Genomic DNA, 24,781 nt, shown 5'->3' on the forward strand with positions numbered 1-24,781 from the left:
ACTTGTTGAATTATTTTAAGGAATAAATAGCAATATTTCAAGAAGAATTAATTAAATGAATGAAAACTACATTATTTCATTTACCAGAAACAAAAATATAACATTACACTGAATTCATAATTCTTTTATGTGCCACCCCAAGATTTGGTGCGGCCTCTTCTGGCCACCCCTAAGAAAATTTTCTGGGGGCGCCACTGAGTGTCGGAGGAGAGAAAAAGGCATTGTCTGTAAAAATTTGCATAAAAATGGGGGTGTCAATTTGGGCACGCGCTGATTTTCACACAGGCAAAAAAAAAAAAAACATAGACGTAGAGGAGAAAGACAGTGACTGTGTTTACATGGACATCAGTAAACGAATCATTTGCCAAATTATTAAATAGTGGACTTTAACTGCAGTTTGGCTCTTTCATTCAAGAACTTCATTCATGCCCCTCATGACAAACGAAATATTTGATTCAAGAAATTGCTGGAAGTGTGTATCTTTTATGCCATGTTTATTACCGCAAGGCGAATGAGAGAAAAAAAAAACCCTCCGCATGTCTCTGTAACTTAGATGCACTCGGTAGGTAGCCTCAGAAAGCCGCGTGTATTATTCCCATCACAAAATGCGGCGAAAATTCTGCACAACGGTAAATTTGATTGTAATGCTTACATGTTTTCATATTACATATTATCAGTCCATAATATTATAATGATGTTAACGTACAGTAAACATTATTAACTTAGAAATCATTTGACTAAGGTCAGTCTTTAAACACTGAAACTGAGTACTGCTGACAATACGAACTAACTTTGCCTCTGAATAAACAAACAAAGACCATTAGTTGCTCACTTAACAGATCTGTAGAGACAGGACAATCAACATCAACTGGATCCGCGTCTTAATTAAAAGGAGCGAGCAAATCCAGATTTCACCATTTCCAGATTACAAAAGCTCTCAGGTAAACAATGTTCCTTAGACACATATTTATATGGTGCGTTGCGTGCACTGTAATCCATACATGAGTCCAGCTGTGCTCTCATAGAGGGAACATGAAAACAAAACCTTCACTGCAACAAAATATAAAAGCGACACTGACGACCCGTATCTTCAAACAATTCATGTTTTCCTGCTTGGCAACACAATGCAGCTTCTCTCAGCCATCTGAACACTGTAACTGGTAAAAACACTTCAACTGGTCTTGAAAGCTGTCATGCATATTAATGAAGTTGCACCGCATAAATAATAGAGCGCATAGTCATACTCATGAATGAATGCAACACACTCAGAGACGTAATAAGAAACTCCCAGGTACAGACGTCCAGTCTACATGCTGGAATACACGCTAAGATCTCATGGCCGTGACGCAGCTTCAAAAATTCTTTCAAACCGGAAGTACGAATTTGTACTTTGTGGGAATTTGTACTTTGTGAGTGTTATTAGCAGTGTGGGACACATATACGACTGTCAACAGCTCAAAAAATGTGTTTTGGTGTTTCGTGATCCTTTAAGTCCCCATACCCCATTCTGCTTTTCGTATGCTAATGGTCCCTTCCTTGTGTGACCGGACCCGTACTGTACTCAATATAACCAAATAGAGGTTCACTTTACTACCCACAACTTCAGGTTTTCTTCAAACAAATGGAAATAAAGCAGAGATGTGTACAAACAATATTTTATTAGACACTTAAATAGAGTTTTTCTTTAAAATGTAATCATATAAAACAGATAGTCAATTACAATAAGTAACAAAACAATACAATGGTTTGTATAATGGTTGTCAGTGGCCACTGCTCTATCACACTCAATAGTACACAGGATATACCATTGGGAAAGATCAAAAGGAAAAGGAAAATGCCACACTCCAGTGCAAACGAAACCTTCAAAACAAAACACTCATTAATAAAGAGAAACTAACCCACACTCAAAATAAACCACCCGCATAACAAACAAAGCCAAAATAACACAACCCTCCCCATATAAGGTAATCCTTGCTGTTAGTATTGAAATGTAAGTTGAACAATAACAGCCCTTTGCAATTTACACAAACAAAATACTTACCCACCAAATAGTTAAATCACAACACTGCACACATACACGCACACTCACAACCGCGCCAACGTCGAAAGAATTTAGCGCACCCTCGCACAATACGTGCGCGCTCACACCCACACACACACACACACAATCCTACACACACACCCACACACACACACACACACTGCCTTGACGCAACCGAGTCACACACAATCAGGTGCCGAGAAGGAAAGTGAATCGCCCCTCCGTAGCACAAACGGGTCGCCAGACAGCAGCAAAACAGCAACGGGCTCTCTATAAAACAACCAGTCAATATTCATTCGCATGTTAACATTTAAAATCATATTTCTAGATAAAACATTTACAGACTCTCAAATAGAAACTTACCCGCAGCCCAGTCAACTGGCTCTTAACGCAAATGGTGAGCAATCCACCGATCATACATGGATGTAGCTAAAAGAATTATTTATTATTAATTAACAGCTCTAAAACTCGCCAGAAATAGCCAAAGACATAAACAGAAACATACCGTTAATTGCTGATGCAATTGCACTTCCGCAGGCCAAAGAAACAGAATAACAGGTTTTTCTAAACACTGCAGGCTTACTGCTCAACGCTCAATGCTTAACGCACATCAAAAGTTTGCACACACTCAACACACTGCCACTATTCCATGCCAGGGAGAAAACGGAAGCAAGGGAAAACTTCCAAACTTTTAAAGGGGTGGTGAGCTTAATTTCTAACTCCATTCACCTAAACATAATGAGGAAACCCCTCCCCCTTGGGGATCCCCCATTACACGCATACGAGTGGGAAACCCCTCCCCTTTGGGGATCACCCCATTACATTTACCCCTGGCTTTTCTATCATCGTCCCGATGATACAACTTACAACCATGGACGGAAAGGACTATTCTGAGCCTGACTAGGTTGCAATGAGACATCCACCCCCTCTCTATTTAGATGTACATTTTGAACGACTACTGCAGCCCTTGGCAAATGATGCGGGTTTGAATGTTTTTCGGCAGTGGCCCTAGTAGTTCGACGCCTATCGCCCTCTGTTGTTTCCCTTGGGGGATTAATAGCAGGGAGAGGAGTCTCTGCACTCACCAACCTTTCCTGCTCCAATGGTGGCTCTACCTCGACTACACCTGAGGCAAAAGGGTTAACCCCTATAAGGACTACGTCCAAATCATCTACCTCATCCACTGCCCCTGAGGAGTCTAAAACCTCATCCCAATTATCTTCTGACACTCCCATCTCTGGTTCAACCACGAGCCTCCTGTATTAGGTACTAACCTTAAATGAGACCTATGCACCTGCTTCACCCGAGAGGGATTATCAGCCTCTACTATGGTGTATACACCACCCTTACCTATCGGGGATTGGACCACTTTGTAAACAGTGCTGGACCAATAATTTTGAATTTTATGACGACCACGAACACCTTGGTCAAGCAAATAAACTTCTTGGCCTTCTTGCAATGCAGACTCCTTTCCTACCTGACCATGGCGTTTCCTACGAAGTTCTGCAGCTCTATTCAGCCGAGCCCTCACTCTGCTATACGTTTCTTTTAGGGTCTCTCTATGCTCGTCCACCCAATCTTTCACCTGCCCACTGACAGGTGCGTCCACAGCTGTGAGCAAGAAATCAACTGGAAGTCTAGGAACCTGCCCAAACATCAAGAAATACGGCGACACACCAGTGGTCTGGTGAGGCGTTGTATTATAGGCAAAACATACCTGTGCGATATGGCAAGTCCATGACCTCTTTTGTTCCACAGACAATGTACGTAATAAGTCATGAAGGGTTCGATTAAAACGCTCGCACTGCCCATTTCCCTGAGGGTGATATGGAACAGTGCGAGTCTTCTGAACCCCATACAACTAACAAAGCTGAGAGACCACTGCACCCTCAAAATTCCGACCTTGATCTGAGTGAATCTGCGCAGGTACCCCAAACCAATAAAACCTCTCGTGGATCAAGATGTTAGCTACTGTGATTGCTTTCTGATCCCGTGTGGGCACAGCTTGAGTGTATTTTGAAAACACATCTGTAATCACCAGGACATGTTCTCGACCATCACTAGCCCGCTCCAATGTAGTAAAATCAACTGCCAAGATTTTATTTGGTCTTGATGCCAGCAAATGGCCCATAGGTGCACGGGCCAGTGGCTGGTTTAACTTTGAGACTGCACACTGACTACATTCCTGGCACCTCTTTCGAACATCAGCCTCCATCCCAGGCCAATAACATCTGTTGCGTATCAGCTCATAGGTACGCTCTCTACCTTGATGACCATGAGAGCCATGCAATTGCTGAAAAACCTCTACCTGCAAAACCTCAGGGAGCAGCAACTGATCTATTTCCTCCCCCCCACCAGGCAGTTTTAGATGACGATATAGCAACCCATCTCTCTTAAATAACCTGCTCCACTGACGTAGCAGTTCCCAACATCTATTGGACATAGCCTGACGTTGCTCCTTAGTTGGATACACTTTAGAGGAGAAAAAGTTGAGCACTGGGCCAATAACTGAATCCCGCTCCTGCTCCCGTTGCAAATCTACAGTTGAAGTGGTAGGGAAAACAGAGATGGTGTTTTGTGCCAATACTAACGGTTCCTTTTGCAGAAGTTCCACCAACACTGCAGGCAAAGTGGTGCCACAATCGTTCTGTGAAGATGGTAGCACTGTATACTGACGGGACAAGGCATCTGCATTACCGTTAACACGGCCTGGACGATATCGGATATCAAAATCAAAAGCTGCAAGCTGAGAAGCCCAGCGCTGCTCTAAAGCACCCAACTTGGCTGTCCTAAGATAACTCAAGGGATTGTTATCTGTGTACACTACACACTTCTGTCCTAAGAGGTAGTCCCTAAACTTTTCGGTTAGCGCCCATTTTAATGCCAATAGCTCCAATTTCATGGAGCTATAGTTTTGCATATTTCTTTCTGTGGGACGAAGCCCCCGGCTAGCATAAGCAACTGGCCTCAGCTTCCCATCCTTCTCCTGACTCAGCAAAGCCCCTAACCCAGAATGACTCGCATCAATTTCCAACACAAACGGGAGAGAGAAATCTGCATAAGTCAGTACAGGAGCAGTCACCAGTCGCTGCTTCAAATTTTGAAAGCCCAGTTCACAATCCTCGGTCCAACAACTTTCAATTGACTTTCCTGAACCCCTCTTCTTCTTTGTCCCCACCAAATCTGCAACCAGGTGATGTAACGGGGCTGCTAACCGTGCAAATCCCTCTACAAAGCGTCTGTAATAACTTGTAAAGCCTAAAAAGGACCTCAACTCAGTCACATTAGTTGGACACTTCCACTCTGCCACTAAACTAATTTTGGCTGGGTCAGTTGATACCCCCTCCTTAGACACTACATGCCCCAAGTAACTTACTTTTTGTTGGAAAAAGCAACATTTCTCTAGTTTGGCCTTAAGACCCTCTCGCTGTAGTCGAACAAAAACCATTTCCAGCCTCTCCAAGTGTTGTGCAATAGTGGACGAAAAAATTATGATGTCGTCTAAATAGAGTAACAAAGTCTGGAACCTTTGGTCCCCAAACATGCGCTCCATAAGGCGTTGAAAGGTACTAGGGGCATTGCACAACCCAAAGGGCATTCGATTAAATTCAAATAGCCCAAAGGGCGTGCAAAAAGCGGTCTTACACTTATCTCCCTCTGCCACTGGTACTTGATTATAGCCACTGGCAAGATCCAATGTAGAAAACCATTGGGCTCCACTCAGGGCATCCAGTGGTTCTTCAATTCGTGGCAGAGGGAAAGCATCCTTCCGCGTCTTACCATTCAACTGCCTATAATCAACACAAAGACGAATCTGCCCATCTTTTTTCCGCACAACCACAATTGGAGAGGCATACGGGCTAGAGCTCTCTCTAATCACCTGATTCTGCAACAACTGGTGAATATGCTCCTTAACTGTCTCATAATCAGAAGGGGGCAAGCGTCGATATCTCTGCCGTATTGGCTCACTATCAAGCAAAGGAATCTGATGAGTTATGAGCTCAGTACAACCCAAATCACCCTCATGAGCTGAAAAAACAGATCTATATTTACTCAGCAGAGATTTAACCTGAGCCTGCTGATCCAAAGACAGCTGAGGCAGATCCAAAGTATGGATGGCCTCCTCCACTGTGTCCCCTCTCACCATTTGCAATGCAGTTGTTGCTTGAAGATGGGCCTGTTCCTCTGGTGGAGTCATAACATCTAGCTATGGAACAGTCTGAACTTTACACAATGTCCCTACTACTACATGCGGCTTCAACAGGGAATCCTGTTCCCCCACATTAACTATGGGTACAAAAGCCACACCCCGAACAATTGGTACTAAAGATACAGAGGCCAGTAGACCAGCTGGAAGTGAATTCTCTGTCCCTAGTGGCTCAAAAAGCAATAAAGGTGAAGGGCCTACGGGTAAGGAAAATGTGACAGGCACAAAACGAAATGAATCAGCAGGGATTCGCACTGCTTCTCGACCCCCAACCCTAGCCAATCTTTCTATAATCTCACAATTGTCAGTTTCAGTCTTCCTACAATATTGCAAAGCAGAATACCATGCAGGAACCTCCCGCACAGTAGGGAGATCAAAAAGACTGGAACCATGCTGACTAAACAACTCCCTAAAACACTCCTGAATGACATTCATGCCCAACAGCCCAGGAAACCCACCTGGTAAGGAATTGGGCAGGTCTTTCACCACAAGTACCCCCTTATTCTGGATATTCTTCCCAAGAACAACAAAATCTAACTCCAGGTAACCCAAATAAGGTATTTCTAAACCATTTGCAGCACATAGCTGGAGCCATCCACAGCGTTGTAACTTCTCTTTGCCCCAAGGCTCAAAATGTTGGAAAAAAAATCCCTCTGAAATAGTGGTCACCATGGACCCAGTGTCCAGTAAACATGGAACCTCTACCCCACCCATAGTGACAGAAGGACAATTGCCTACTAACTTACAAAGTGCTTGCTTCCCTTTCAACTCAGAGGGCTGTGAGCCAGTGGCTACCCCTCCTGAAGTGTGGCTCAACAATTCAGGGGGTTGAAGTTTTCCGACGGCCTACTAGCACCCACTGCATTACTCTGCTGTGATACCACCCTCGGCTGTTCAGTGGAACTACGAAAATCCACTATACAATTCCGGGCAATATGCCCTGGTTGGTTACAGCGTCTGCAGATAATAGGGTTCACCCGCCTAGATGGATTAGCTGCATGCTGGGACTGCAGCTGCTGCAGGCCTTGAGTGAGCTGATTAAGTTGCTCTTGTTGGGCCTTTAACATCTCCTTTAATTCAGCTATATCTGTTAAATTACCTCGACTGCTTGATGGTGGACCATGTCCTTGAACCCTATACTGGGTAGCAAGGGAGGGGACAGAATGACTTCGTTCACGCGTATCAGGACGAAATCCTTCATCAACCCACCTAATTGCCTCCTTCCTTACATCCAGAATAGTGGACTGTGGATGGAGCCGAACATAACGCTTAAGCTCACGACATAGACTATTGTCAACAACGTGTTCTACAAATTGATCCCTAAGTAAGATAGCAGAATTAGGGACACCACCCAGAGGTCATTGTACAACCTTCTCCATCAAAGCGACAAGGGCATGTGAAAAATCTTGCAAGGACTCGCCTTCTTCCTGTTTACGAGAAAAAAACTGCTCCTGGAGGGAGATATAAGAGTATGCACATCCATATAACTCTCTTAACACTGAAAACACCTTTTCTGGATCCTCTCTCTCAACCCTTGGTCTAAATTTAATTTCACTTCTAGCAGACCCACCCAAATGATCAAGGATAAAAAGGGCTTCTTCCCTTGCTGGTAAATTTCTGGCCCGTAAATTACTCTTCATCTCCTCTATCCACTCAAACACATCCTCATCTCCCCTTCCACTAAACGTGGAACATCGTCGCTCTCTAGGAATAAGAATAATACGCTCTGCTATGGGTCTAGAAGCATCTGACACACCAGAGGCATGGGCATTGGTATCAACAACAGAACTAGCACTCACCGAAGGCCTGGCTGCAGAGTTAGCTTGATGCTGTAACTGTTCATTCTCCGATTGCAGGGACTGAACCTGCCTGCGCAGCTCATCCAACTCACTCTCCATCATTAAGGTAAAGAACAAAAAAAACAAAAAAAACACAGAAAACAAAACAAATACTCACTAATAACCTGAACAACGGTGAGTCTTGGAAGGCTTCCTTTAAATCACTTCCCGGTGCTGTTTTGCTGCTGTAAAACAACCACACTCACACAAAAGCATTCACAATAAGTAACAAAATGAAACGAAATAATAAACAAAGGTTTCTCAACAAACACACAAAGTGTCCAAGGATTGAGTACACACCCCTGCTTGTAAAGGGACCCTGCCGACTACGCCAAATGTGACCGGGGCCCGTACTGTACTGAATATAACCAAATAGAGGTTCACTTTACTACCCACAACTTCAGGTTTTCTCCAAACAAATGGAAATAAAGCAGAGATGTGTACAAACAATCTTTTATTAGACATTTAAAGAGAGTTTTTCTTTAAAATGTAATCATATAAAACAGATAGTCAATTACAATAAGTCACAAAACAATACAATGGTTTGTATAATGGTTGTCAGTGGCCACTGCTCTATCACACTCAATATTACACAGGATATACCATTGGGAAAGATTAAAAGGAAAAGGAAAATGCCACACTCCAGTGCAAACGAAACCTTCAAAACAAAACACTCATTAATAAAGAGAAACTAACCCACACTCAAAATAAACCACCCGCATAACAAACAAAGCCAAAATAACACAACCCTCCCCATATAAAATAATCCTTGCTGTTAGTATTGAAATGTAAGTTGAACAATAACAGCCCTTTGCAATTTACACAAACAAAATACAAACCCACCAAATAGTTAAATCACAACACTGCACACATACACGCACACTCACAACCGCGCCAACGTCGAAAGAATTTAGCGCACCCTCGCACAATACGCGCGCGCTCACACCCACACACACACACACACACACAATCCTACACACACACCCACACACACACACACTGCCTTGACGCAACCGAGTCACACACAATCAGGTGCCGAGAAGGAAAGTGAATCGCCCCTCCGTAGCACAAACGGGTCGCCAGACAGCAGCAAAACAGCAACGGGCTCTCTATAAAACAACCAGTCAATATTCATTCGCATGTTAACATTTAAAATCATATTTCTAGATAAAACATTTACAGACTCTCAAATAGAAACTTACCCGCAGCCCAGTCAACTGGCTCTTAACGCAAATGGTGAGCAATCCACCGATCATACATGGATGTAGCTAAAAGAATTATTTATTATTAATTAACAGCTCTAAAACTCGCCAGAAATAGCCAAAGACATAAACAGAAACATACCGTTACTCGCTGATGCAATTGCACTTCCGCAGGCCAAAGAAACAGAATTACAGGTTTTTGTAACACTGCAGGCTTACTGCTCAACGCTCAATGCTTAACGCACATCAAAAGTTTGCACGCACTCAACACACTGCCACTATTCCATGCCAGGGAGAAAACGGAAGCAAGGGAAAACTTCCAAACTTTTAAAGGGGTGGTGAGCTTAATTTCTAACTCCATTCACCTAAACATAATGAGGAAACCCCTCCCCCTTGGGGATCCCCCATTACACGCATACGAGTGGGAAACCCCTCCCCTTTGGGGATCACCCCATTACACTTGGTCTACAGCCAAACTGGTTTGAGTTTGTTTTTCAACTCACATGTGATGTTAGAAACGGAAAATAAATTAAAAAATAAACAAAAAAGATTCATTTAAAAGTAGAACTCAGCACCACTGTGCCATCCTACATACACGCACTTTTATGTCCAATTTGTTTTTCAACAAGCATACATTTAAGAGCACGAGTGTTAGAAGGGCAGATCTTGTGGGGTTAGCCCTTAGCCTGGATTGTATGCTCCCACACTTACCGCTATTGTGTGCTCTCTCGCACAACTTTCTGCGCCACCGTGTGCGGCTAATGTTCGATGGTGAGGCCGCGTTCTCTAGGTTCAGCTCCAGCAGTAGACAAAAGTCTTGTAGCTTCTCAGCCGTTGCTGTTAAGAGTTTACGATTGTGTCCGCTGCTGAGCTCCAAAAGGCTTAAATGATTGTACACATACCTAGCAAGCCGATGTATCTGGACGTACTGCCATCTTGGAGTTGAATTTATCGACTGGGGGATTTGTTTATATTAAGTTGGTCTACTAGGGGACTTACTTAGAAGCATCAATCACTCGAATTTCTATAAAACAGGCCAATGGAATGCATGTGAAATTGGCAAATGCAGCTCTCACAGGTGTAGCCACTTCACAATCAGGAGTATAAAGGCTGCTTTGAGAGGATGCTCCTTAGACTACTTGCTGAAGAGCTAACGCACCTAGCATATAGCAGTGCAATCACCTGCTGTGACAGGGGGACATAAACGTCTACCTTTTTCTCTTTCAAAGAACGAGTCTTAAATACACAACCAAGACATTACTTCTTAGTTGATCTCTACGAGTTTATGTTGAGTTGATTGACTAGGGCAGGGGTGCTCAATCCTGTTCCTGGAGATCTACCTTCCTGCAGATTTCAGTTGCTACCCATATCAAACACACCTGAACCAATTAATTAGGACCTGAACACCACTTGATAATTACAGGCAGGTGTGTTTAATATGGGTAGAAACTGAAATGTGCAGGAAGGGAGATCTCCAGGAACAGGATTGAGCACCCCTGGACTAGGGGAAAATATTCTAAGCGCCACAGGAGCTTAAACCTGTTACGCACTTTGGGGTGCAGAGTGCCAGGTAAGCATGAACAACAAAGCATTATGAAAGACATAACCATCCAACACCCCTGGTCCTAATGACCTTAATAAGGAAAATAAACAATTTGGGATATTGTACTCAACAATCCTGCCTAGCAACTTCATTTGGAAAGCATGCCAGTCCTGAAGGGGAAGACCTGCGACAAGAATCTCATATGGGAGCACTACATATGGAAAGATGGTTAGCTTGGTAGAAAAGACGGGTCCACCTGGGTAGGGACACATCATGGTCTAGTAATGCATACAGGGCCATCTAAAAAAGAGAACCACACATAGCAGTTTATAGAATCTCTCAAATGTGTTAGGTGTTGCCCAGCCCACAGATCCACAGATGTCTGTTTGAGAAATGCTGCATGCTAACACCCATAAGGATGTGAAACCCCTGGTGGAATGTGCTCTCACCCCATGGGGGACACATCTCAAGTATGGTACACAAGGATGCATCCACTATCCAGCAGGTCAACCTCTGTCTAGATAGGGCACTTCCCCTCTGCCAACCTCCAAAACAAACAAAGAGCTGCTCAGAGAATCTTGTGCTCTGAGTGCGGTCAACATACACAAGCAGTGTGCAGACTCAAGCAGATCAAAAGGATGTCTCCACAGTCCACAGGAGAAATCTCAACAGGGTATGAGAGGAATGTGAGGCAGACTAAGCCTTCTAGCACCTCTAGGAGCCATATGACCAGGTCATGCATGCCCACCATGCGGCCATTCACCAACTCATGGAGAGCAGAAATGGCCATAATAAAAATCTACAGTGTGGAGGGCGACAGTCCAGTAGATCAGTAAGTCCAGAAAGTTTCCACATTCCATCTATCAACCACATGTGGTGGCCAGAGACCCAGATGTGGGTGCCAGGTGGTGCCCCATCACTAAGAGGAAAGTCTCAGTGGAAGTGTCAGGGAGGGCTGAAATGAGGAGTATGGGTTGAAACCTAGGCTGAGGTGCAACCACAAAAAACCTGGTACAAAAAAGTTGCCGTAAGAGCACATAGGCTGCTTGGTTGAGCTTACCCAGGATGGTACGCAGCAGTTTGCCACGCCTGAATCTATTGGAGCAGATGGGGAGCAAGCTATGCAATGCAACAGGAGCAAACCTGGAGTTTGCTCCCACCGCCATGCTTTCCATCCTGACAGTACATGTTTCTTCGCCAACCCTGTCCAGAACCAGCGTAGAGGCAGAAAAATACTGTCAGCAGCTTCTGGCATCCTGACATAGTGTCTGAGTTAAGGTCCATCCCAAAAAAAGATTAATTCCCCTATGCCAGGCTGAACAGCACTAACCAGCCAATCCCAGTGACACCATCAGAATGACCATCGACACACCAGCAGTGGGGAAACTTAGGGTGGGAGTACCTGCCTTGGAAAGCAGCACGTCCAGAAGTATGTTAGTGTGTTGTCATGGACAACATTGATCATAACTGCTACCTACCCAAAGAACGGAGACATACCCTGTTAGGATGGTTGTTGCTGTACGGACTGTATTGTGTGTAACAAGAGTTGTTGATGTTAACCAGAGTGTGCAGCCGGAGAGTACTGTTCTAATGTGTTGTGTTAATAAACAAAGTTACGCAACTATAACAGCATTAACCGTCCATTCTATTAGGAATAGAGGATAGAATGAAAACATACCCCTGGCCACACTGCCACAGAAGACAATGAAGGTTAAAAAGCTCCAGATCCGAGCAGAGAAAAAAATGCCCTCTCTGCTTGAAACTCTTCCTGCACCTCCGAAAAGAAGGGGACAATGAGCCAGGGGAATACCCGCCATGTCCTTTAGACACAGCCTCATGTCCTATACAGCTATCCAGAAGAGCACAGCCATTATAACTGATTCGAGCCGGGCCGCAATCACCGCAAGGGGTATTCCGCCCCAAGCTTTCTTTAAATACTGACAATTCAAATCTGTTTGCCGAAGTCATTGAATGAGCGCGTGGGTGCTCCAAAGGACATACTGTACATTCACCTAAACCCTGGATGCTTTGTGCTGATGAAGAGTTGGAAAGCCAAGGGGGTTAACTTGCAGCTTCACCCCACTGAAACTCTCAGACCGCCCTAAATGCTCAACGCAGTGTGGAAAGCTACATAGGGTGCTAGCTCTAAAACAGCACGAACTGCATGCTAAAGCCAAACATGCAACATGACCGGTGTCCTATCAAGAGACTGGAAATATGGTGCTGTAACTCTACTTTTTAAAGGTGATGATAAAACAGATTTAAATTGCTTCAGACCCATCTCTATTTTGCCCCATCTCTAATACTAGAGAAGCTGGTCAATAAGCAGCTCATTTATTATTTGGAGACACATAATGTTCTCAATCAGGCTCAGTCTGGTTTTAGATCTGGTCATGGCATACTCTTAAGGTTCTTAATGATATTATTTGTGCCGTTGACAAAAAGGAGTATTGTGTAGCTGCATTTGTTGATCTGGCAAAAGGTTTTGACTCTGTGGACCATATAATTCTACTGGATAGGCTAAGATATATTGGACTATCTGAGAGCTGTCTGGTCTGCTTAAGGAACTACTGTTCGAGTCGTCTACAATCAGTAAAGGTGGAGGGGCTTCTGTCAGATTCCCAGCTGCTTCAGAAAGAGGTCCCACAAGGTAGCATATTGGGGCCTACACTTTTTAATATTTATGTTAATGATGTTGCTTCTGCTGCAGGTGTTTCTAACATACATCTATACGCTAATGATACCATAATTTATACTTCCAGTTCTTCTCTGACTACAGCACTTTCTTCATTGCAAGCCAGTTTTTTAAATACACAACGTGCTTTTACCAATCTTTACTTAGTTTTAAATACTAACAAAACAAAATATATGGCTTTTAATAGAAATTTGCCACATATTAAGATTCCTCATTTGGACGGTATGAAAAAATTTCCTCATTGGACGGTACTGAGATTGATTATGTTGATTGATATAAATATCTTGGTATCTGGTTGGATGGGAAACTGGCGTTTGAAACTCAAATAAATGAACTGCTCAAAAAGGTAAAAGTCCACATTGATTTTCTTTACAGAAACAAATCTTGCTGTACTCACTCTTCAAAGCAGCATTTGGTCGAATTAACAGTATTACCAATTCTGGATTATGGGGATTTAATTTACAGATCAGCTTCAAAAACTCTTCTTCTCAAACTGGATGTCATTTATCATACAGCAATTCATTTTGTTACTGGTGCACCATTTAATACATCACTGTCAACTGTATTCTTCACTGAATTGGCCTTCTCTTCATTCACGTCGACAAATTCATTGGTTTCTGTTCATTTACAAATCTCTTATTAGAAAAACTGCTCTATATTTACTAAATTCCAAAGTTTGTACTTCATTTGGTCGATACACTTTTTAGCTTTCTGCTGCTGATGCTTGAAATCATCTGCAGCAGACCTTAAACCTCAGCACTGTCATTCCGCTATCATCTTTTAAAAATTCAATCCAGTCAATAGTTCAAGATCACTGTGCTTGTTTTTAGTTTTTTTTTTTTTGTGGTTTTATATGTTATTATCTGCATTTGTAAAATTGTTATTTTATTGTGTCCCTATAGCTTTGTACTGCATCTGCTTTTCATGTTGCCTCTTGGTCAGTTCGTCATTGTAAATGAGAACTGGTTCTCAATTGACTTACCTGGTTAAAAAAAAAGGTTATTGTTATTATTATTAGGCTGGCTTGAGAAACAAGCCAGACTACTGAAATCCTTTCTAAACTTATTATTATGTTGGCTTGAGAAAGCCAACATACTGTTATGCTACTCTGTCCGTGAAAACAAACGTATCTCCTCCTAGGCCGTTCATGCCAAAAGGCCCAAATGTGGTCAAAATGTGCCTTCTACATTCAAGATTGTTGCTATATCTCCTCATGCCTATAAGACTTATTGTTTTTTTAATAAAAAATGTTAAATATTTAAATTTTATAATCCGGGCATATAAAAAAATTATACAAGCCCCAAATTTGGCCAAAAGCTGTATTTAGATGCGTTAGATTTTGTTGCTATATCTTTAAGGTTTATCAGACTTATAGTTTTCCAATAAATATTCTTTAAGCATTATTTTTCTTAAAATATGGCAAGCCATTTTTGACTTAAACTCCATATTTTTTACTGATATGGCAAGCCATTTTTGCATATATCACTTTCACACGTATTAAGCATTGTATTTTCAAAAAATACGGCAAGCCATTTTTAAATAATGTTCATTCCCTTAGTCCATTAGTTTTACTAATCAGGGGTCGCCACAACGAAATGAACCGCCAACTTATCCAGCATTTGTTTTACACAGCGAATGCCCTTCCAGCCGCAACCCAACACCAGGACTGCCTAATGTTCAAGTCCAGTTTTTGACACTCATAAAGACTGTCATAAAAACATCGGGGTTGATTAAGATCACTCATATTGCCAAGAAGCTTTGATGTATCATCACTAACCTGTCAAATGTGCCCATAGCAATAAAACAGTATAACCTAGCAACCATTTAAAAATGGCAATATCTCTACATCAGAACATCGTAGGGACCTGGGCATTGGCTTGTTTGACTCATGTTAGCAAATGGGACTTCCTATGTACTATGCTTGGTAACAATGATAATGGAAGCCAAGTGCTAATAACGATTAGCTACATGCTATGAATGATTATCTAAATGCAATAACATATTCTAGAAATGCCTACTAAGTATTAGCATTTGATCAAACATGTACACGAGCATTGCCATTTAGCAACTGCTTAGCAACCACCTAACAGTGCCCTAATTGTTTTAGCAACTGCCTAGCAACCACTTAGCAACCGCCACCGTGCTTCCTGCCAACTGCCATTCCTAGTCATAGCACAGTCACGTTGGCTTTCTCAAGCCAACATCAAAGTTTATCAATAAACCTTAGGTTCTAGTTATTTTATTATGTTGGCTTGAGAAAGCCAACATACTGTAATGCTACTTAAACTTATATTTCTTATTATTATTATTATTCCGGCTTCTGACCAAAAAAAAGCAATCGCTTCTCCTCCCAGGGCTTAGATGCTACAAGCCCCAAATTTGGTCAAAAGCTGTCTATTACTCATGAGATGGTTGCTGTATGTCCTCATGCCGATAAGATTTGTAGTTTTTGAATAAAAAATTTTTTAATAAAAAAATTGTATCGAGTATTTGGGGCATATAAAAAAGTATACAATCCTCAAATTTGGCCAAAATATGTGTTTGAAATTACTGATAAGTGTCATATTTATTTGGTGTAATTATAAATAACAGTTTTCCTAATAATATTTTTTTATATTAAATTTGTAAAATTTAGACTCAAAGCGTGTCAGAGTGTCCACGAGATGGCGCCAGAAGACTATTTTTGAGCCCTTTGTAATTTAGTAATGGCCCTTTAAGAGGCACTTTCCCTTTAAGAGGCGGGGATATCCGTGCTGACTGTTTTGAATCTACAGAAATTCGGGCTCATTTCAGACGTGCTTGTTACAACATTTGAAGCTGTTTACATTAAAATACTTCAGCGAAAGTACACAAATACAAGAAATACAACACTTTTTAGTGTTCCTTTAAGAGGCAGAGAGATCTGTGGTCAAAATCGAGGTAAGATTGAACTTAATTCTGGTCATCAGTCATTCATATTATGCTCGCGGTGAATTCCATAAAGCGTAATAAAACTGAACTGGATGCAGAATCATCCGCGTCGGAATCGACCCGCATGCATTTCTGTCTGCTACCCTGTGAGTTTTAAAATGCATGCCTCTGATGTTGGCAGAAACATAACTTTACTTCAGATATTTCTTTCAAAACAGAATATTCTGTGCCGTGAAAAAGCCTTCTCCTCTACTTGTGATAATGAAAATGAAAGCCAAGGAACATTCACGTATATTATACAATAAACACATTTATTATAAAATCATTCTAACTTTATTTTTAATCTGTATTTTAACCCTCTAAAAACAGCTATGTCCTTGCCACAAAACTAATAATCCATCTTCAAAACCTACAATTTCTTTCCATTCGGTCCGGTCGGACCTGAACGTCTTTATACCGTTGTAATCACGTGTAAATTCTAACAAAGACAATGTTTGCACTTTTTAAATCACATTTTATTTATTGTGCAAAAACAGTATTATAATGTTTTAAAGCAAAAATGTTAACAACAATTATTTACAAACAGTGAAAATAAAGTGTGTGTGTATATATATATATATATATATATATATATATATATACATACAGTTGAAGTCAGAATTATTAGCTCCCCTGTTTATTTTTTCCCCAATTTCTGTTTAATGGAGGGAAGATTGTTTCAGCACATTTCTAGGCATAATAGTTTTAAAAACCTATATCTAATTACTGATTTATTTTATCTTTGCCATGATGACATTAAATAATGTTTGACCTGATATTTTTTAAGACACTTCTATACAGCTTAAAGTGACATTTAAAGGCTTAACTAGGTTAATAAGGTGAACTTGGCAGGTTAGGGTAATTAGGCAAGTTATTGTATAACGATGGTTTGTTCTGTAGATTATCAAAAAAAAATTGCTTAAAGGGGATAATAATTGTGTCCCAAAAATGGTTTTTAAATAATTAATAACTGCTTTTATTCTAGCCCAAATAAAACAAATAAGACTTTCTCAAGAAGAAAAAATATTATCAGACATACTGTGAAAATTTCCTTGCTCTGTTAAACATAATTTGGGAAATATTTAAAAAAGGGAAAAAAAATCAAATGGGGGTTAATAATTCTGACTTCAACTGTATGTATATATATATATATATATATATATATATATATATATATATATATATATATATATATATATATACATACACACACACACACATACACACATTTATGGTTAGTGTTATAAGGATTATTTTTTATCCCCCTTTTATGTTGGCAAAACCATAAGTTTACTTCAGATATTTCTTTCAAAACAGAATATTCTGTACCGCAAAAAAGCCTTCTCCTTACTTGTGATAATGACAATGAAAGCCAAGCTTTTGGCCTATATGCTGTACCAAAAAAAAAATAAATCACCCAGGTGATGACAATTAAATATTACGATTATAACTTTGTGTTAGTGGCCAGTGGGGTGGAACAACGTCATTGGTCAGAATTAACCACGTGATGAAGATGGTCTAATATTGTATTTAATGCGATTTTCTTCCTGTAAACTGTATATATAACTATATAACTATAACTATATATATAATGCTGCAAATTACTGTAAATTGACTGTACTCTTTTTTTAACTGCAAAACTGATAAGACTGATTAAATAAAAAACAAATTAACTAAATGCATGTGCTATTGTTTCATTAGTATTTTAATTTAATATTTTTCTTCATATGATGTTTATTATAATGTAATTTTGTTCAGATTATAATATATACTATAAATACTAACTATACTATAGTGATCTGCATTAAACAACCTGAACAAATCAGTCCTCTCTCTCTCTCTCTCTCTCTCTCGATTTGATCAAAAATGTAAATGAGGCCTTCCGATTAACAGTCCAGTGGACCCTAGCAACAGCCTAGAAACCACTCAGAACACCCTAGCAACTACCTAGGAATGCCTTAGCAACATCTTAGCAACCGCCTAGCAACCACTTCTCAACCGCTGTGCTTCCTGCCAACTGCCTTTGAGTCCCTGGCACAGTCACGTTGGCTTTCTCAAGCCAACATCAAAGTTCGTCAACGAACTTTAGGTTCTAGTTTTTATTTTTTTATTCTTCTGAGACTAAGTTTGCAAGACTATCTCCTCCTAGAGCTTTCAAGCTATGACCACCAAACTCGCACCAGACCTCCAAACTTTTCTGACTCATGTTGCTATATCTTTTCCGACTGATCCGACTTTAGGTCTTCTAAAAAACGTCCCGGGACCGCCGGAAAAATCCCATAGACTTAACATTGGACCAAACTTTGTGACCTCATAACTCTGCGTCAGACTGTCGCACAGACTTCTAACTGGGCTCATTTTACTCAAACTTCCTAACTGCCAATAACTAATAAGCTTTTGACTTTCTGGCCACGGCCTAGCAACCACTTTTGGACCCTAAAAACTGTCCCATAGACTTCCATTCAAAAGACTCTCATTGATTTAACATGGGATCAAACTTTGTGAGCTCATAACTCTGCATCAGACTGTCCACCAGACTAATGGCTGAGCTCATTTAACTCAGACTACCAAACTGCCAATAACTGATGAGCTTTTAACTTTCTAGCCACACCCTAACTACCAGATTCTGAACCCTAGCAACAACTGTCCCATAGACTTCCATTGCAAAAGACTGTCATTAACATTAGATCTAACTTTGTGACCTCAAAACTATCTATCTATCTAAACTGCTTCTATCTATCTATCTATCTATCTATCTATCTATCTATCTATCTATCTATCTATCTATCTATCTATCTATCTATCTATCTATCTATCATCTATCTATCTATCTATCTATCTATCTATCTATCTATCTATCTATCTATCTATCTATCTATCTATAAACTGTTTCTATCTATCTATCTATCTATCTATCTATCTATCTATCTATCTATCTATCTATCTATCTATCTATCTATCTATCTATCTATCTATCTATCTATCGATCATCTATCTATCTATCTATCTATCTATCTATCTATCTATCTATCTATCTATCTATCTATCTATCTATCTATCTATCTATCTATCTATCTATCTATCTATCTATCTATCTATCTTCAAACTGTTTCTATCTATCTATCTATCTATCTATCTATCTATCTATCTATCTATCTATCTATCTATCTATCTATCTATCTATCTATCTATCTATCTATCTATCTATCTATCTATCTTGCTTGAAGTTTTAAACCTGGCTATTTCCCGCTAACATGGAAGCGCTGCTGAGTGCGGATGACTCGACTGATCTTCACAGCTTCTCGCTTCAGTCTCCGTGTATCTGTGTTTGGTTTGCACTCAGTTTACTGCTCTTCACCCAGTGCAAACACAGATACACGGAGCGTGAAGCAGCCGTCAAGATCAGTCGAGTCATCAAGCAGATCCCTTGGCTCATCTGTGTTTGTGCTCAGTATACAGCGGTGGGTGAACTGATGACCTTCTCGGCCAATCACAATCATTTCTGTTGAAAACCCGAATGCAATGGCAAATCAGCGCTGTTAAAGGAAAGCCATCAACAGTACCTTAAATGTTAGCACGGAATTGCCGTTTTTTCTTTTAATTCAGTATCGTGACAAGTCTTATGCTGCGTTCACACCAATGTATTGACGCCGTTTATCATCCTTCATAAAGCCCATAAACACTGTTATTTTCTTTATAAAATCCATGTTAGCCCTTTAGCTATAAAGCTAGAGTCACGGGACAGACAGAAGCCCTGCCCATCACGTGAATCCGCGTCTGTTCTGAAGTGAATTTGACACGCGAATGAAGCGGGGTTTGACGCGCTAATGAAGCGGGGTTTGAAGCGCGAATGAAGCATGGTTTAACGCGCAAATCAAGCGAGTAACCTCAAATGTTCACGTGACTATTTACGCGCGAATATCGCGATTTATCCACGCGTTCCGCGTCTGGTGTGAACACAGCATTATATAGTGAAAGATTCAGTTTATTAACTCGAGTTTGATAAATGGCATCTAAAACGTGTGTTTGGGAAAGAAAACGTTAGCTAAGTAGTGCCATTTCCCTTAACTTAGTTGAAAATGAGCTCTGATATCCCTTTTTATATTCACCATTCATTCAGAACAGACCTTCGGGTCACCCAGAAGGTAGAGAAATTATAAATTTGTGTCACTTTCTCTTCGCTGATAAGATATATAGTCAGATACACAAAATTCCTATGTAACTCCCAATGATACTTACAGGTTTTAGACAGTGGCTACACATGTGAGAGCTGCATTCTCTAATTTCACATGCATTCCATTGGCCTGTTTCATAAAAATTAGAGTGATTAATGCATCTAAGTGAATCTCCTATTCAATCAACTCGACATAAACTCGTAGTGATTGACTGAGGGAGAATCAAATCTTTTTTATTTTTATTTTTTTAAAAGAGACAAAAAAAAAAACACACACAACGTGTATGGCCTGGGTAAATCAACAGCAAAGGTTATATTTTTGATTAATTGTATATTTATAAATTAGTGGTGGGCTACAATCGGCATTTACGTGTTGCTTTAACGCATGTATACCTGACCAGTGAGCCATCTGACAAAAAAGTGCCCTTCTGAATTAAATCAGCAGGATTCCTGACTTTAACTGCAGTTTGGCAGTTTCACTTTAACTCATGAACATTTTATTCATGCCCCTGTGACTGAACTGGGGTAGTAGATAAGGAGTAGAAGTAAGGACTGGTGAGAATGTTATGGAATTTAATAATACACGCCAAATGGAAAGAAAAAAACTTCTGCGTTTCGTGATGTGTGTGTGTGCGGTCCTTTACTGACTGCCGCGTGCGTGGATATTGTCAGAAAATATGTTGGAAAAGTCCTACAAGATGGTGTTCACTGATCACGGTGTTTACTTCATTAATGTCACTAATATATGCATACTCCACGTATTAATTCCATTTTTGTTTAGTTCAGTTATGACTTTAGTTGAATTAAGGTGATCAAAAATCACTGTTTCAAGCTTATGCAGGCCTACAAGTTCAAACTGTTTAACTGAATAAACAGTTAGTAAACACAAGTACATCTTATTGAACATAACTTATTGTTATCCCCAATTATCATAGTAGAACAGTTTCTCAAGCAGTTTGTGATGCATTTTGAAAACAGGCGATGGGCCCCTCGTCTTATGCACCACCTGGCTTGAGAAACCCATTCTCAAAGACTTATTATTTGGGTGGCACACTTATTCTGAATGCCTTCATCAAAATTCAAATGAGTCATTTTAATCTAAATTAATCTAGATTAATTTCGAGATTAATATAGACTAATTTCGATATTTATCTAGATAAAACATCATATGCCCACCTATAATATAAATACATTTATATTAAAATTACAAAAAGCAATAGTTCAGTTTGAGTGCAAGTTAAACTTTTACAACAGCAAAAGAATCAAAGCAGAAACCGAATTTGGAAAAAAAAATTGTGTCTAGAAGTTACTCCGACAGACCAGTCAGCAATATAAAGTTGTTTATAGATCATGTTACAAAGAATCTTGAAATCAGATACTATTAGAATTTCATTAATCTATGATTTAAAATAACAATAAAAATATAAATACACACTGACATGTTTGTAAAGTATAAAGCAATGTATCATAAAAGACAATTAAAAGTTATTGTTTACTGGCATTTGGAAAATGTTAGAAATTAGCAGTCATTGACTTCAATGCATAATGCCATTATCTGTGGCTGTAAAACAATATTATAAAACACGTTAACACATAATAGGTTAGATAACTAGACATTACCGTTAAAGGGTTTAAACCAACCTCTGCTGGCAGTAATGATGTTCAGGCTCTCCTTTAAGATTCTGGCCATACCAGAGATGAGTTGTACTGGATTTTTTTATCCACAATCTTTATGGGCAGACTAAAAAAATGTTCGCAAAAATTTGGACAATGGAACACTCATCACAGACATTGCAAGTCACCATTATGACGGGATTGACATTACTTTAAATCAGCTGCCTCATGGGCAATTACTTTAACAGCAAATTTAACTAATCACCAATTCAGTGTCAGTCAAGGTAACTGGAGATACTGACTCTATTCCTAAAAATAATTAATGTGTGAGTGTGATGAATGCCAGAACACATAATAGTCTGCAACTGCATATGCTAACTTTACTATTGGCTTGGAGCGATACAAAAATATATACATACATCACTAACCATCATAAATTAATGCTTTGTGATGTGCATGTAAAGGAGGGGGTTTTATTCTACTAAAGACAGATGCGGAGAGGCAGATGGTCTCCCTGGTGAAACGTTATATCCCGAAACATTAGGCAAACAATGCAGAGGGATTGGAGTTTGGAATCACAAAAATCATGGGAGGACCCATATATCATTCAGGGGAGTAATTAAGTGTTTTACTTACAACCTCAGATGTGACAGTCTTTCTTTCTTATCCATCGACACATGCAAACTACAGTAGTTAAATTCACTGTGTAAGACATTTTTTATCCTGCTTTTATTTACTAAATGCCAATTTAAGTAGTTTAGATTGTCAATAAATAATAATCTACATTTCTATTTACTCTGTCTGATGTTGTCTGTTTTTCCTATGTTTCAGACTTTCCTCACGCCATGACGATTGTGTCTCCGTGTTCAGGCTCAGAAAAGAAGCAGGTGTTGAATTTCTGTGCTCAAAATGCAGAGGAGCTGCTCAAGTTCGTAGAGGACCTGAAAGAATCAATTGCTGAAGTGTCAGAGATGGAACAGATAAGAATTGAATGTGAGTGGACTTTCAATTTCAGTTCAGTTCAATTCACATTTATTTGCATAGTGCTTTTCATGATACATATAGCTTAAAAACAGCTTTAGGAAAGAAAGCATGATTCTACTTTATGATTAGCATTTTATTAGAAGTAACATCAAAATAAAGTTCATATTGCAGACATTTACAAATGAATCAAATCATATTGTCATAAGCCCATATTTGTAAGTGTTGCTAGCCTGTTTTTAGCTAGACTTTGCTGTATTGTCTGCTGTTTATGTGTGAATCTTATGAAAACCTGATTTGAAAAAATTCAAACTAGATTTTTTTTTCACAAAAACTCTGTTAGAAAAGCAAATAAATTTTGACATTGTTTTAATTTAGACCCCCACCCCACCCCCCTCCCCCTTTTTTAAGTTATTTTATTTTTTTATTATTTCCCAAATCATGTTTAACAGCGCAAGGAAACACAAAGTATCCCTGATAATATTTTTTTTCTTCTGGAGAAAGTCTTATTTGTTTCATTTTGGCTAGAATAAAATAAGTTTTTAAATTTTTTAAACACCATTTTAAGGACAAAATTATTAGCCCCTTTAAGCTGTATTTTTTCGATAGTCTACAGAACAAACCATCATTATACAATGACTTGCCTAATTATCTCAACCTACCTAGTTAACCTAATTAACCTAGTTATGAATTAGCTATATAAGCTATATAAAAGTGAAAAAATATCATTTACTGTCATCATGGCAAAGATAAAATAAATCAGTTATTAGAAATTAGGTATTAAACCTATTATGTTTAGAAATGCGTTGAAAAAATCTTCTCTTTCCCCACAGAAATTGGGGAAAGATTCCAATTTCCAATTGTTATGTCACAGGCTATGGCAGAGCTTCTGCTGTTCTGATTAGCCTGTTGGCTGCAGCCTGTTATCTTGGCTATATTTGGACAGCGTTCCTTTTGTCTCTTGTCAGTTCATTCTGGCTGTTCATGTATTTTAGTCTTTTGTCAGGACTGGGGTGGATTGTACTCTGGGCCCCTGATCTGCTTCTCTGTTCCACAGTTTGACTTCTGTTCCCATCTACAAGTGACCACTCTAGTACTTTAGTTTTGCTTATTTCTGTTTGGACTTTTTCCCCTTGTTGTTTGACTCACAGTCAATAAAGATACTTGCAATTGGATCCTATTTTTAGTATTTATTTCTAGCTATGACAGAATAGCATTGCTGTTTATGTTAAACTTTTTTTTTTTTATCAAGGCAACAACTGATGCATTTGTATTTCAAATAGCTTCCACCATTACCATTAAACTGTATCCATGCTGCTCATCCTGAGTTATGTGTTGTTGATGAAATGTAGGCTAAATTATAATTATACTCAACAAAAGGGATATTTTTAGTTATATAATTAAGATTTAACATATAGTAAATATACTTTGCTTAGCATACTGTTGCTTAATGGTCATGTTAGCAAGTAAGTTAAAACTCACCTCACATGTCTCTGAAGACAAGAAGTCTGTTTGTGCAAAACACAACATAAATAAA

At 39.6% G+C, this 24,781-nt stretch overlaps 1 protein-coding gene across 23 annotated transcripts in view; it reads left to right on the forward strand.

The window, feature by feature from the left end:
* The window catches only part of iqsec3a (IQ motif and Sec7 domain ArfGEF 3a), a 259,936-nt gene that overhangs the window by 206,693 nt on the left and 28,462 nt on the right, over nucleotides 1–24,781 (forward strand). For all 23 annotated transcript variants that reach the window (XR_015483220.2, XR_015483215.2, XR_015483214.2 and 20 more), the window contains one exon: nucleotides 23,095–23,256. Coding sequence is in view for 6 of the 23 variants with exons in the window: in XM_087248285.2 (XP_087104411.2) it covers nucleotides 23,095–23,256 (162 nt within the window). In the remaining 17 variants the exon portion in view is untranslated. The remainder of the gene's footprint in view (nucleotides 1–23,094; nucleotides 23,257–24,781) is intronic.

The sequence above is a fragment of the Danio rerio genome, chromosome 4, assembly GCF_052040795.2.
Source record: "Danio rerio strain M-AB ecotype USA chromosome 4, GRCz13ab, whole genome shotgun sequence".
NCBI classification, from domain to species: Eukaryota; Metazoa; Chordata; class Actinopteri; order Cypriniformes; family Danionidae; genus Danio; species Danio rerio.